Source organism: Gracilinanus agilis, chromosome 1, assembly GCF_016433145.1.
Source record: "Gracilinanus agilis isolate LMUSP501 chromosome 1, AgileGrace, whole genome shotgun sequence".
Lineage (NCBI taxonomy): Eukaryota > Metazoa > Chordata > Mammalia > Didelphimorphia > Didelphidae > Gracilinanus > Gracilinanus agilis.
Genome location: NC_058130.1, coordinates 508,349,363 through 508,363,542, shown reverse-complemented (window position 1 = coordinate 508,363,542; position 14,180 = coordinate 508,349,363). Strand labels below are relative to the sequence as shown.

At 35.5% G+C, this 14,180-nt stretch overlaps 1 protein-coding gene and 1 pseudogene across 2 annotated transcripts in view; one reads left to right on the top strand and one right to left on the bottom strand.

Annotated features, from left to right (window-relative positions):
- The window catches only part of LOC123253447, a 52,603-nt pseudogene extending 46,292 nt beyond the window's left edge, over nt 1–6,311 (bottom strand).
- A 344-nt stretch (nt 6,312–6,655) lies between these two features.
- CHD7 (chromodomain helicase DNA binding protein 7) overlaps nt 6,656–14,180 on the top strand; it is a 153,679-nt gene continuing 146,154 nt past the window's right edge. For both annotated transcript variants that reach the window (XM_044666166.1, XM_044666157.1), the window contains exon 1: nt 6,656–8,424. In XM_044666166.1, coding sequence (XP_044522101.1) covers nt 6,760–8,424 — 1,665 coding nt within the window. In that variant the 5' untranslated portion in view covers nt 6,656–6,759. The remainder of the gene's footprint in view (nt 8,425–14,180) is intronic.

The window sequence follows — 14,180 nt, the reverse complement described above, 5'->3', positions numbered from 1 at the left end:
TGACTCAGGAAATTGGTCTCTAATGAGACGTGACTTTTTTTTAAGAGTGTTTTCTATCATAATGAATATAAGGTCTTTTATTCCTTTTTTTCTTTCTGCCTCATATGTTCTTTATCAAGGTAGCTATTTTAAAACTATGGGCTTGAAAGGAATCTTAGGGGTAATCTAGACCATTTTATAAATGAACAGAAATCCCCTTGACAACATTACTGACAAGTGTTGATCTTGTCTCCACTTGAAGCCTTCCAGTGAGGGGCGATCTGTACCTCTTAAGGCAGCCTTTTCTGCTTTTGCACAACCATAATAATGAGGATTTTTTCCTTCTTGAGTCCAAATCTATCTCTCTGCTCTCTGTAACTTCCACCTGTTACTCTTGGCTCTGCCCTCTGGGGCCAAGCAAAACAAGCCTAATCCCTCATCTACATGACAGCCCTTCAAGTACTTAAAAAACAACTATCTTGTCCTTCCTAAATCTTATCTTCTCTAGGCTAAATATCCCGACTTCCTTTCCCTGAGCCTATATGACATAGTTTCAAATCCTCTCAACATGGTTGCTCTTCTTTGGACATGCTCCAGCTTGTCCTTTGCCTTTCCTATCTAAACAAAACAATCCAGATGTGTTCTGCTAGGGTAGGGCCTCCCTTTTTTTGTCTTAAGTTTTACATTAGCATTTTTAGCTGCCTTGTCATGTAGTTGAGTCATACTGGACTGGCAATCTGTCTTAGAAACAAAGAAAAAAACAACCTCCTTTAAGTTTCCAATACTGAAAATAATAAATAGGTTCATCTTTGAATTCCTTTTTTAATTCTAAGTTATGAGGAACTTGAAAAAAGGTATACGATATGGATCTATAGTAATGTGTGTGTGTGTATGTGTGTGTATGTGTGTATGTATATGGACAGGCTGCTATAGGATAGGTAGACAGCTCATGATGAGCATGTCATCTGTATTTTCACCCAGAAATTTGAAAAATATTGACTAGAAGAGAGGGCTAAAGACAGACCACAGTGGTACTCTATTAGAGACCTCTCTGTGTATTAACATTGGTCTTTTTAGTAGCTGTGAAGATAGTCTTGGGTACTTGGGTTTATATTTTTTGTGATCATCATGTTTAGCCATGTTCTTAGTAAGGACTAGAGTATTCTTCTTTTCTTTTCCCATAGAGCTTGAGGTTTAAAAGTGTTTATTTCAAGGAAATAAAGTTTTTAAAGTTGAAGGTCAGGGTGTTGAGATCATTTTGTCAAGGAACATTTAGTGTTTTCTCTGGCTCTTGTGCTTCTATGAAGCAACTTCTGATTATTGTAGAATATCATTAATTTCTTCAGTGATTTTACTTTATTGTCACATATTTGTAATTATGAGATGATTTTTTTCATAGTACTTGATTTAAAAAGAAAACATTTAGGTGTTCTGAAAAATTCTTGAAGCTTAAATGTTACAGTGAACACTTTATCTTATACAGAAACCACCATAATCACACTCATTTATGTAGAAATAACTGAAACTTTTCTGCAACAAACCTGTGAAATACTGTTATGTAACATGGTAGCTCACCATTGCAAAAAATAAAAGAAAATGTTAAGCATAACTGTGTTGTGTCTTAAAAAAATAGAGCAAAACAAATGGATTTGTCTTAGAAATGAAATTACTTTTCGAAACCACCTTCTGAAATAACATTGCAAGTTAAATGTTTTACAGTGATAAATTTTAAGTTGGATAATTATTTGTTACATTTGTCTGAGTAGTTACGTATCTTTTTTTAATAGACAGATATGTTTAAAAATCTTTTTATTATGAAACTTAAAAAAATCCAGTATCAGTCCTAGCTTTCCTATCATAAGATTTTAGGAAAAATTTGTTACTTCTTACTGTGTTAAATAGGGAAAATAAAGTATGGTATTAATTTAAAATACATAGGTTTTGATTAATTTGCTTTCTTCCCCAAAGTGGAGTTTTTTAATTACTGTTTAGAAAATTGGTGGTACCATAATGATTTTTTAATACTTATTGTCTTTGCTTTTTATTCTTCTAAAATATTTTGAATTTTACAAACCTTAAAAACACTGTCCTTTCTATAGGGCTTGACTATCTCAGTTTATTGATCTAATACATTAAGGACTGACATCAATATGATACATCTTATAAGTAGAAACATGGGCATATTTGATAATTTAAGCTTGTAAATACTTCTGAGTACTTATGGGAGAAGGGAAAGCAAGATTGCTCTTTTAAAATAACAGATACTTAAACTTTCATTAGTTTAGCATGACTGTTCAAAGAAATTATAACCCTTATGGTAAAAATTTTGTTTTTCAAAAAAATGAAAAATAAAGGAAATATCTAATAAGAACTGTTACAGGTGTTTCGGTTTTAAAACTTAATATGACATTCAGAAATAATGAAGTTGTTTCATCCTATCAATGAGTTTAGGATTGAAAAAGAAAAACCTTCAGAGCAGTAGTGTTTAATCTGATGATATTTTTCTCCAGTGAAGATATGCAGAGTAGAATTAATTATCTTTGCTAAAAGATATCAAGTTTTTATTTCATCCAAGAAAGAACATTACATCTTAATCTGACCTGCCAAAAGCATATAATTTAGAAGGGGAAAAATATTTTGGACCATTTGCTTACTCCATGTGGTAAACCTGCACCTGACATGATATAAGTTCCTGTTTCCTTCTGTAGATCATTGTCAGGTAAACAGATTGTTCCCGATTGCCAGCGATCTGCCAGTTCAGTTGCTTGGAATTTCCCTTTCCCCAAGGTGGCTTATATGGTGATCACAGAATTGGACATCATTGATATAGCCTTTGAAGGAGTCTAATAAAGTACTGTAATATTACATGTATCCACTGATTTAGTTATGATTTTTTTTAACCTGAGAGAGGTTTATCACTTTGGATATTGTTAAGAAGAACAATTTGATCAGTTCATGACACCAAAGTATCCTACAGCATCCTGTAGGGAAGAACCTAAGTGGCTCACATTTTTGTTCATGTATAAATTTGTCTAAGTGTGTTGCAAAGTTATTATATTCAGGTCTTTGTGCTTGCTTGCTGGATGGTTGTTGATTCAAGTAGGTTGATGAGAAAGGTAAAGGAACCAAAAGGAAATAGTTTTTAGGTGAAACATATGACCCCATGACAAAAAGGTACCATTTAATAATCCCTCCTAAGAAAATGTCTAGTCTGTGCTACTACAGCTGTCAAATTCTTCCAGTATTCTGGTTGTAATGATAAAAGCAAAAATGTGGAATGTTATCTTACCTTGAGAAAAGTTTATTTGTAAAGAACTAGTTATTGGTAATGTAGGAGGCCAGATATGAATGGAAACTAATTGGGTACTATTTTTAAAATAGCCTCATTTAAAAATACATTATAGTGCTATGTTTTCTACTCCTGAATTCCCAAGTAAAATTTCCTCTTTCTAAAGATTCATTTTTGCCCAAACAAATATTATTTTGTGGCTTTAACTTGGCATTTTATTTTCTCCACTTCCTAAAGAAGCAGTTAAAATTCCTGGTGTGTTTTTAGTAGCCAAGCCCTACTAGCATCGATGTTTGGCTCATTAAAAGATGTGTAACTCATGTCAACTCCATAATCATGTTTAAGCATTGAAGGAATTTTCCACAATAATTACATAATTCAAAAAGTACTGTACAATTATTCACTAGACAAAGAAATCCTTTATTTTATATTCTCTTTATATTATTGAGTCATTTCTGAATAAAAGGAAATTACTTATACTTTTATTTTCCTCATGTTATTAAATTTCATTTATATAGTCATTTTGTTTTTCTTGATTGGAGGATCATATTTTAAAGCTATAAAAACTTTAACAAGATGTTTCCCAAGTAAAATGTATGAGTTTCTAAACTTAGTGTAAAATGAAATATTTGACAAGGCAACTTCTAATTTCCTTATACCTCTACATTTCTGTGGCTCTTAATATTGGTTTCATAGCAAAAGTTCTCTAATTCTGTTAGTTCTCTCTTTGTCAGCTGAGAAACTTGGTCATTCTTTTGCCAATCTCACATCCTATAGGAGAGGAGACAAATGGAAAAAAAGGTTCTTTGGTTTACTTTTCAAATAATATTAAGTAGAGTACTGTGGTGAAAAGTTGTATTACTAAGTCATTATGTTCCCTTTTATCTTTTTTGTTAATCTTTAGCTTATAGGCAAAAGATATTTCTTGGTCATTGCGTTTTTAAATGTTTCCTCAAAAATATAGGTTGAAAATAAGTAATTTTACATAAAGAGAACTTCTTTTGTATTCTGGACCAATCTCTTATCCCTAGGTAACTAAAACTTCAAGGACTAAAGTTTGAAGAGCTTTGCTTTAAAGTAGTGTCATCAAAAGTCATATATGTTGCTAGCTATACATTTCCCATGATCTGTCAATGCATTTTCTAGTGGATAGTCTTCATGATTTTAAGTTTTCTTTATGGTTTGAAAATCATCAGTTCTTATTTCTAATATTTCCATTCCAGTGTTTATGATCCTGAAAGGGAAAACTAATCTCGAATAAATTAATTTGACTGAGCTTTATAGGTAACTTCAATTTATAAGGATTTTTCTTGCTTACTGTGTTGCTGGTTTCTGTTTTACTTTGTTTCAAATGCTACATCATTTACACATGTAGCATGTTTACCAGTAAATTTCCTTAAATGCTCACCTTATTTTCACCTGTTTGACTTCTGTTTCTGAATGGGGGGGGAAACTAGATGAGAAAGGTTATAGCAGTCAGCAGCTTAGTAGAGAGAACTCTGACAGCTGTCATCTGAAAACTACATACCTCAGGACCCTTTTAGGTTATGTCTGTAGTTCTGGCATTGAATTGGGATGCTGATTACATTTTATGTAGAGTAAATCATAATCTTACTAGGAATGTTAGAATAGGGCAGGATGAGTCCACAAGTTTTGGTCTGACTAGTATATTCCCATGAGACTTACTAGCAAGACCTAGTTGTTTAAGTTCCCATATGATAATTACCACCCATAATTTAGACTTGCCTTGAGTCTAAATTTCCTTTTAAATTTCTTGAGAATTAACTGTTTTTTAAAGAGGATCAGTATCATATAGTTCTTTTATGTGCTTATAAAGGAGAAAAAAAATACAAATTCGAAAGATGTTTATGATTTCATTCATTTTCCAAAAGTTAATTAGAACCTACATAAAGATCCTATTAATGAAAATTCAGAAAAAAATACTAACTTAATCACTTCACAGATCAATATTTTTTGAGGAGCCATGGTATAGTGGAAATATTTTTAGTGTTGGTATCAGAATACATTGTTGATTTTCACAGTAACCATAAAACTAAGGGGAAATCACTCATTCTCTCTAACCCTCATCTGCAAAGTGGGAATGACAATAGCTTTGATATGTTGTGAGAAAAAAACCTTATGAACTTTAATGGGTTATTTAAACATGATGAAGAGTTTCTGGCACAATGCAAGAGTATGATTTGAAACCAAATGTGTCTTTGAAGCTATTTGAATAAAATACTAACTGTTGGAGAGTACATGTTCACTGTTTTACAAACAATGTGGTGCTGGGCTTTATGAAATTGTTTAGATTTTGTTCTATGAAAAGAATCTTCAGTATTGCCTAATTTTATTTAATGAATATTTTTATGTTCTTTTTAATGAGAATAATCTTGTATGAAGTCTGTTGCTAGGTTTTTTCTTTTTTTTTGTTTATCTACTCATAAATGGGATCCTATTACGTCATTGGTAGCCACTATGACTTTGGTTGATAATGCATCCAGTGATTGAACTTCCTTTGTCACAGAATTTTGGCACAGATCTTATATTCAGTGGGCATTGAGCCATATTTATTAGAATGACTATGGTATTTAGAAATTTGTCTTCTTGACAAATGAAAACAACTCTTTTAAGTCTTATTCTGAAGCTTGGACATTCATATTGTTAACCATAATGCAATTATGAATGGATTTTTCTGTTTCCAAGTTTGTTTTTCAGCTCAGTTTTAAACACTGACAGGTGGATAGCTGTGACATAGTATGTTACCTGCACATTTGTAGGTTGACTGTAGTGCTCTAATTTCAGACATAATGACTTCTTTTGATGTTTATAGAATACTGTCATAAATTTAACTAACTTCAGCTTATCACAACCCTAGATGATGATGCTTGCTCATCTGATTACACTGCTCAAGGGAATAAGGTTAAGGACATGCTGTTGGTAACTAGAGCATTTTCAGGGCTTTAGTTCAGCAGATGGGCTGCTTGGCTAGATTCATACATCTGCCTGCCTGCTGTGGCAGCTGCTGCTGCTGCTGCTGCATGTTGTATGTTCTTTTGTTCTGTTCCATCCAAGAATGGAATACTAGGAAGTGTAGTGAATGGATTAATTTAAGGTTAAGGTTAGTGTTTTGCTTCTGATAGAAGCTAATGAGTTTCTCTTAAAGTGAACTAGATTTACAAACTACAGTTCAGTCAGTGGGGGTAAATTAGTATTGTTTGGTATAAACCAAATTCAAATATGTAGAGTCTTGACAATTTTCAGCATTTATTTCTAATTCTGTGTCTATTTTGTCTCCTCTTATTTTTCTAGGACTTATAATCAGACTTTGCTTGACACTGCATGGTTCAAAAGAATTAAGGAAATATGGAATGACATGAAGAAGATTAGCTAAGGATTAAAGGCTTTGGTGACAAACACCTCAGTGAAGTGGTGAAGCACAGACTAGCTCTCTCCAATTGTAGCTCTGAGGAGCTGTGTGCTGGAAGAAGATGGCGGATCCAGGGATGATGAGTCTTTTTGGAGAGGATGGAAATATTTTCAGTGAAGGGCTGGAAGGCCTTGGAGAATGTGGTTACCCTGAAAATCCAGTCAATCCTATGGGTCAGCAAATGCCTATAGACCAAGGTTTTGCCTCTTTACAATCCTCTCTTCATCATCCCCCCACTAATCAAAATCAAGCAAAGTTGACCCACTTTGATCACTATAATCAATATGAACAGCAAAAAATGCATCTGATGGATCAGCCTAACAGAATGATGAGTAATGCCCCTGGGAATGGTATAGCCTCTCCTCATTCACAGTATCACAACCCTCCAGTTCCTCAGGTTCCTCATGGTGGCAGTAGTGGTGGTCAGATGGGAGTTTATCCTGGCATGCAGAATGAAAGGCATGGACAGCCTTTTGTGGACAGTGGCTCTATGTGGGGACCTCGGGCTGTTCAGGTGCCAGACCAGATCAGAGCCCCTTACCAGCAACAGCAGCAGCCACCTCAGCCACCACAGAATCCATCTGGACCGCCTGGACAGGGTCATCCTCCACACATGCAACAGATGGGAAACTATATGGCTCGTGGTGATTTTTCAATGCAGCAGCATGGTCAGCCCCAGCAGAGGATGAACCAGTTTTCTCAAGGTCAAGAAGGCCTTAATCAGGGAAATCCCTTTATTGCCACCTCAGGACCCGGCCATTTGTCTCATGTGCCCCAACAGAATCCCAGCATGGCGCCTTCTCTGCGCCACTCAGTCCAACAGTTTCACCACCATCCCCCCACTGCTCTCCATGGAGAATCCGTTGCTCACAGTCCCAGATTCTCCCCTAATCCTCCTCAACAAGGGACTGTTAGGCCACAAACCCTTAACTTTAGTTCTCGGAGCCAGACAGTACCCTCCCCTACTATAAACAACTCAGGGCAGTATTCTCGATATCCTTACAGTAACCTAAATCAGGGATTAGTTAACAATACAGGGATGAATCAAAATTTAGGCCTTACAAACAACACTCCAATGAATCCGTCTGTCCCAAGATACCCCAATGCTGTAGGATTTCCATCAAACAGTGGTCAAGGACTAATGCACCAGCAGCCCATTCACCCCAGTGGCTCACTTAACCAAATGAACACACAAACTATGCATCCTTCACAGCCTCAGGGAACTTATGCCTCTCCACCTCCCATGTCACCCATGAAAGCCATGAGTAATCCAGCAGGCACCCCTCCTCCTCAGGTCAGGCCTGGGAGTGCTGGAATACCCATGGATGTTGGCAGTTATCCAAATATTCCCCACCCTCAGCCGTCACACCAGCCCCCCGGTACCATGGGAATTGGACAGAGGAATATGGGCCCCAGAAACATGCAGCAGTCTCGTCCTTTCATGGGCATGTCCTCAGCACCGCGGGAAATGAGTGGGCACATGAGACCAAATGGCTGTCCCGGTGTGGGCCTCGCTGATCAGCAAGCGATACAAGACCGATTGATACCCGGCCAGCAGCATCCCGGTCAGCCTCCATCTTTTCAGCAGTTGCCAACCTGTCCTCCAATGCAGCCTCACCCAGGGATGCATCATCAGTCTTCACCTCCGCCACATCCACATCACCAGCCTTGGGCACAGCTTCACCAGTCACCCCAGAACACCCCTCAGAAAGTGCCTGTCCATCAAGTAAGTCGCTCCTTGGCCTGTCTTTTTTTTTTTTTTTTAAATATGAAATGAAACTCAGCTTCTTCTCTGTTGTAACTTGCTTTCTTGTCTAATTTAACTCTCCCCTATTAGGGCCTTTTCAGGGCTTTGCACAGTGCGTGGCAGGTCGTAGGCACTTAATAAATGTTTATTGCTTGATTTCAGTTGTAGTTGTTTGGGTCTGTGTTTGCAAGCTGTTTGCTCTACAAAGTTTCTCAGTTTAAATAGCATCTTAAGGTTAAGAAGAGAGTCTCCTCTCTGATTTAGGGACAAAGGCATTATTTGACTTCTTATATAGTCGAGGAAACTGAGGCTCTGGAAGGGCAAGTGATTAATCGATTGCCATGTGGCTTGGATTTTAAACCAAGAGATCAGTGATTCCCAAAGTGGGTGACTCTGCCCCCTGGTGGGTGTTGCAGCCATCCAGGGGAGTGGTAATGGCTAAAGGAACATTTATCTTTCTTATTAATTGCTATTAAAATTTAAAAAAAATTAATTTCCAGGGGACTAAGTAATATTTTTCTGGAAAGGGGGTGGTAGGCCAAAAAAGTTTGGGAACCACTACAGTAGATCCTCTTTTTCCCATTGAAGTCCTTTTTCTTTTCTTTCTCTTCTCCTCTTTAACTCATACCTCTCTATACTTCTCTTTCTCTCCCTATCTCCAAAGCCTCAAATATAGTAGGTACTTAAACATGTTTGTTTATTGTGTATTGACTGAGATTTATTTAAACAAAGTTTTGCTCACTTTTATTTTATTTGTGATATCTTTTTTCTTTGTGGTAATGAATTTTTTGAGAAGTAAAATACTTGTCCTTGCTTTTAATAGGGTGATTAGGCCATCTTTTTAATGTTTGTGTACTCTTAAATGGAAAATAGCAGAAATTCAAAAAGAACCAAACTTTGTAGTGTGTTTTGATTCATGCAGAGATTTTGTTCCCAAGCATTGAGAAAAATAATCTTCCTTAGTAAAAGTTTATTTCAACTATGGATTTTTTAATATATCGTATGTTGCTCACCAAATAATTCATTCAAGAAAAGAACAAATCTAGAGCTCAAAGTCTTGTAAAATAAACAGAAACTTCTTCCCATTCTAAATTTTCTATTTATACTTTAAGGAAATCAAACATCTAAGTATGCAGATTTCTCTTGCAGTACTATTTGGTAATGACTTTTAGAAAGTACCCATATTTGCTTATTTGCCACTTAATCATGAATTGGTCTATGTACAGGCAGGGTCAATGGTGGGGCCTTGAGATTCAGTGATAAGACCTAATTGGGTCTGCTTTTCACCGGAAGGAATGGAGCCGCTGACTCCTTCAGAGATGTCACTGATCCTGAGATTGATGTATCTGGTAAAGGTGACTGTGGTAGGGAAAGAACACTTGACTTGGAGTCAGTTGAAACCTGGATTCACATCCCACCTCTGATACTTTAGCTGTGAAAGGAAGACTTTTGCCTTCTGAGTGTCAGCTTCCTCTTCTTTTAGGGGAGACAGTAATAGCTGTGCTACCTACCTTTCAATGGCTTGTGGGGAGGTTTAAATGAAATATATATGTAAAGAGTTTCAAAAACCTTAAAGCCTTATGAAATGTCAGCTATTATTATTATTATTACTTTCTAGATCTCTCAGTAATAGCTACCTGTTTCTGGATTCTTTCAGTTATTATTTTTTCAGCATATTTTTTTTTACTTCTTTGCTGTCTGATATTTTAATTTACATTGTAATAAGATTGTCACTGATAGCATCTATAGATTTTCTTCAGGTTTCCTATTCTTTGAGTAGACATTTTAAAATTCATTTAAAAACATTTAAAGTTCTACCTTTAGTTCCTATGATTTAAAAAAATGGAGAATATTAATTACTCTCACAGTATGTTTACTAGTGTTAATTTTTAAATTCTTTAAATGTGTTAGTTACCTATGTCTAATGGACTTTTGTGTTTTAGGTATTGTAGTTACTGCATAGTATTTGTAAAATATATGTGTGTAGAAATATATCTGCCTATCTTGGCCCTACTTTTCACTCTGCTTATTTCTTTGTGGGTGGGGAGAGGAGGAAGGTGAGTAGATTTTTATTATCTTGTGGCTTTTTATGCAGTTTTCTCCCTTCAGTATTTTTCTGGTAGCTTTATGAGAGGGATATGTGAGGGACCTTCATCCACTAGAAGTTCTCACTGTGCTATGCTGACTGAGAAGATGACAGAGGCCGTGCTACTTGTATCTCCCTTGTAGCACAAAGTACCTGCTTAATAAATGCTATCTTATTTACTGAATGAAAAGCAGAACAGATATGCTGATAAATGGAAAGTGCAAGGGATTAGTAGAGGATGTAAGCAGTTTGGAGGAAATGCTTCCAAAGTTTCTGAAATTGTTGTAAACGTGTGTTTACTTGATAGAAATAGAGGAGTCAGAAAAATTAGTTTGGGGATCAAGAATTCCTTTTTAGACATGAACTTGCTGCATTTCAGGTAACATTCCAGTGGCAATGCCATGTTGATACCTGAAGTTAGAGAAATAGAACAGTCTGAGAATAATTTTTGGAGTTATCTGCATAGAAGATAAAGGGATGAATTTTCCAAGGGACAAAGTATGGACAAAAGTGAGATTAATTAGAAAAATTAGAAAATACTGACTTGAACCTTTCAGCTTACTGACATTAGAATCAGAGGTTAAAGAGTCAGCGAAGAAGACCTTAGTAGTTAGGGAAAAGAACATTTTTGTATGGCAACAGAGTCCAAGTGCAATTCTTTAAAACTGATCAGGTTGTCTATCCTTAGAGCTTTCCAAAAAATTGTGACTTTTCTTGTGGAGGTGGTGTTTTTCTTGTCACTATAGGTTTTCATACACATCCCAGATATTATTGAAGAGGTAGTTGTGTTAGATGAGCCTCTTCCAAATTTTCCTATTGGACACTGTGATTTTGTGTCATATTATAGGGAAAACAGGATGAATGCTGAGTAAATGCCATTAGATTAGATTATGGTATGTAAAGCAAAATGTATCTGCTTTACCTTCAGTTAGATTTCAAGTTTGATTTCTTCTCTGACAGAAAATGTTCAAATTCTAAAGGTCAGCAAATTTGTTTTTAGATTATATAGGGAATGGGATCTTAGTTTTTTTCTTAAGAAGTCTTTATTTCTAGGCATCTTTCCTCTCTTACTCTCTGGATATTCTGCCCTTTAAAGTGAAAAGTATCATATGATCCTGCCTTGTTGAGTGGTATTGGTAAGTCAATCCATCAATAAACATTTATCAGCACCTACTATGTGCCAAGCAGGCAACTAAATGGTGCAGTGGATAGAGTGCTGGGCCTGGAGTCAGGAAGACACATTTTTCTGATTTCAAATCTGGCTTTCAGACACTCACTAGTAGTGTGACCTTGGGCAAGTCACTTAACCTTGCTTGCCCCAGTTTTCTCATCTGGAAAGGGAAAAGAAATGGCGATCACTCTAGTATCTAGAAAATCCCAAGTTGAGTTATGAAGAGTAAGACATGACAGAAACAACTGAGCAATGAAACATGTACCAGGCATTGTGCTAAGCTCAAGGGATACAGAAAGAATCAAAAAATGGTCTTTGATTTCAAACATCTTACTATCTAGGTGCAGACTGTGCTTAGATAAGTGATATACTGTATTTACTTGGACACGGGCCTCCTGACTTTCTCTAGTATGTTTCCTTATTATAAGACCAGATTTTCCAAACTCCCTCTGACTTGCCAATGCTTAATTGTCTCCACAAGAGATAGAAATAAGAAATCATTGTATATACATAATAGAAATGCAATATCTTGAAATGGAATGTCCAATGCATTTGAAAAACTGGAAGATGACTCATAAAGTTGACTCATACCCCTCTCATAAAGCCACATCTAGGAAAAATAAATTATGGTTTAATTGGGAAAGGGTTAAATCATGCACACTCCATGGAGTACCTAATATCCTTTACATGATTTGCATTGTAAAGTGGTGGTTTCTCTGATGATGGTCTAGTAGAAATATTTTTATCCACCGTTGGCAGTGGAACTCTTTTAGGAGCAGTTATTTTCACTTTTAGGGCTGTTTTGTGGGGTCTGCCCATAGTACATAAATGATTTCAAATTAACGATTGTCTTTCAGCGTACTTACTAATATTTTCATTAAGTACAACAATGGGGAAAAACATGAATAAGTGGATTTACAATCTTTTTTCAACTATTTAGAACCTAGGAGTCTGTATTTAACATTGACTGCATTTAATATTAACAGTATGTGGTCATCTGTTAAAAAACCTTTAGTATAATCAAAGAAAGCTATTTGCTCAATTTTTCTCACAAAGAGAACTCTTTTAGCTTTGGTAGGTGAATTTAGAAGTTCACAATTGAGCACATAATTATAGGTACTAGGAAAATAATATTATATTCAAGGGAATTATGATTTCAGAGCCAAATAAAAATATTTTGCAGTAAAGAAGCTTTTTTTTTTAAAAAAGCAGCAAAACATGTAAAGAATTATACACATTTTAAGCATCTGCTAAATAGAAACTGAAAAAATGAATGAACATATATATTGGTGATAACACACTTTACCTCCTCAAATTTTTACCCAAAACAAATGAAAAGGGAAAAAAGACAAACCTGGGGCTAAACTAGCCATACATTAATTCTGGAAGTAGTTAAGTATTTGCCATATGGGTACCTATAAGCTAACCTAGAAACATACTTTAATATTGTTGACTCTAGATTTATTTCTTATTTTATGATTCATCAATCAATTGTGTCTTCTATTGCTCAGTGATGTATCAGATTCTGGGAATGCAAATACTTTGGCATAGTCCTTATTTTTGAGAAGCTTGCATTCTAACAAGAGAGACAAGAACATGCATAAGTCTATATCTAATAAATAATAAAGAAATAAATACAAAACAGTTAAATACAAAGTAGTTTGAGAGAGAGGTCACAAGCAATTGAAGGAATCAGAAAAGACTTCATATAGAAAAGCTATTTTTTAAGTATAATGATTCAATTTGCATTAGAGTTCATCAGTTCCTTCTCTAGAAGTGGATTGCATTTTTCATCATGCATCGTTTGGAATTGTCTTGATCAGAATAGCCATATCTTTCACAGTTGATCATCTTTATAATATTTCTATAGAATAGGTATTAACTGTTTTGTTTTTTTATATTATGGGCCTCTTTGGCAGTCTGGTGAAGCCTATGGACACATTTTCAGAATAATGCTTTTAAACACATAAAACACTGGATTACAAAGTAAGCCAATTATATTGAAATATATATATATATATAATTATTATTTTTTTTTAATTTCACAGTTAAGATCCCCTGACATAGAAGGTGTTATTTGAACTAACAATTTTTTCTTGGAGGAAAAAAAAGATTCTCTCAGATGGAAGTGAAGAGATCTGTCCCAGGCATGAGGGGGTACAGCCAATCTAAAGTTACAGAAGATGAGAGATGATGAGTCATAAGAGGAATAGAGAGGAGGCCAGTTTGTCTAAATCACAGAGTAAAGGAGTAAGAGTAATGTGAAGATCGGAAAGATAAGTTGGAGGTTGTGAAGGGATTTAAAAGCTAAATGGGAATTTATGTTTTTTAGTGGCAATAGGAAAACACTGGAGTTTATTGATTGGGGGTTTGTAATAATCAGATCTGCACTTAAGGAAGATAATTCTGTAAGTATAGTAGTGGGGAGAGACCTTGGCATGGACACCAATAAAGATACCATTACAATTATCTGGGTGA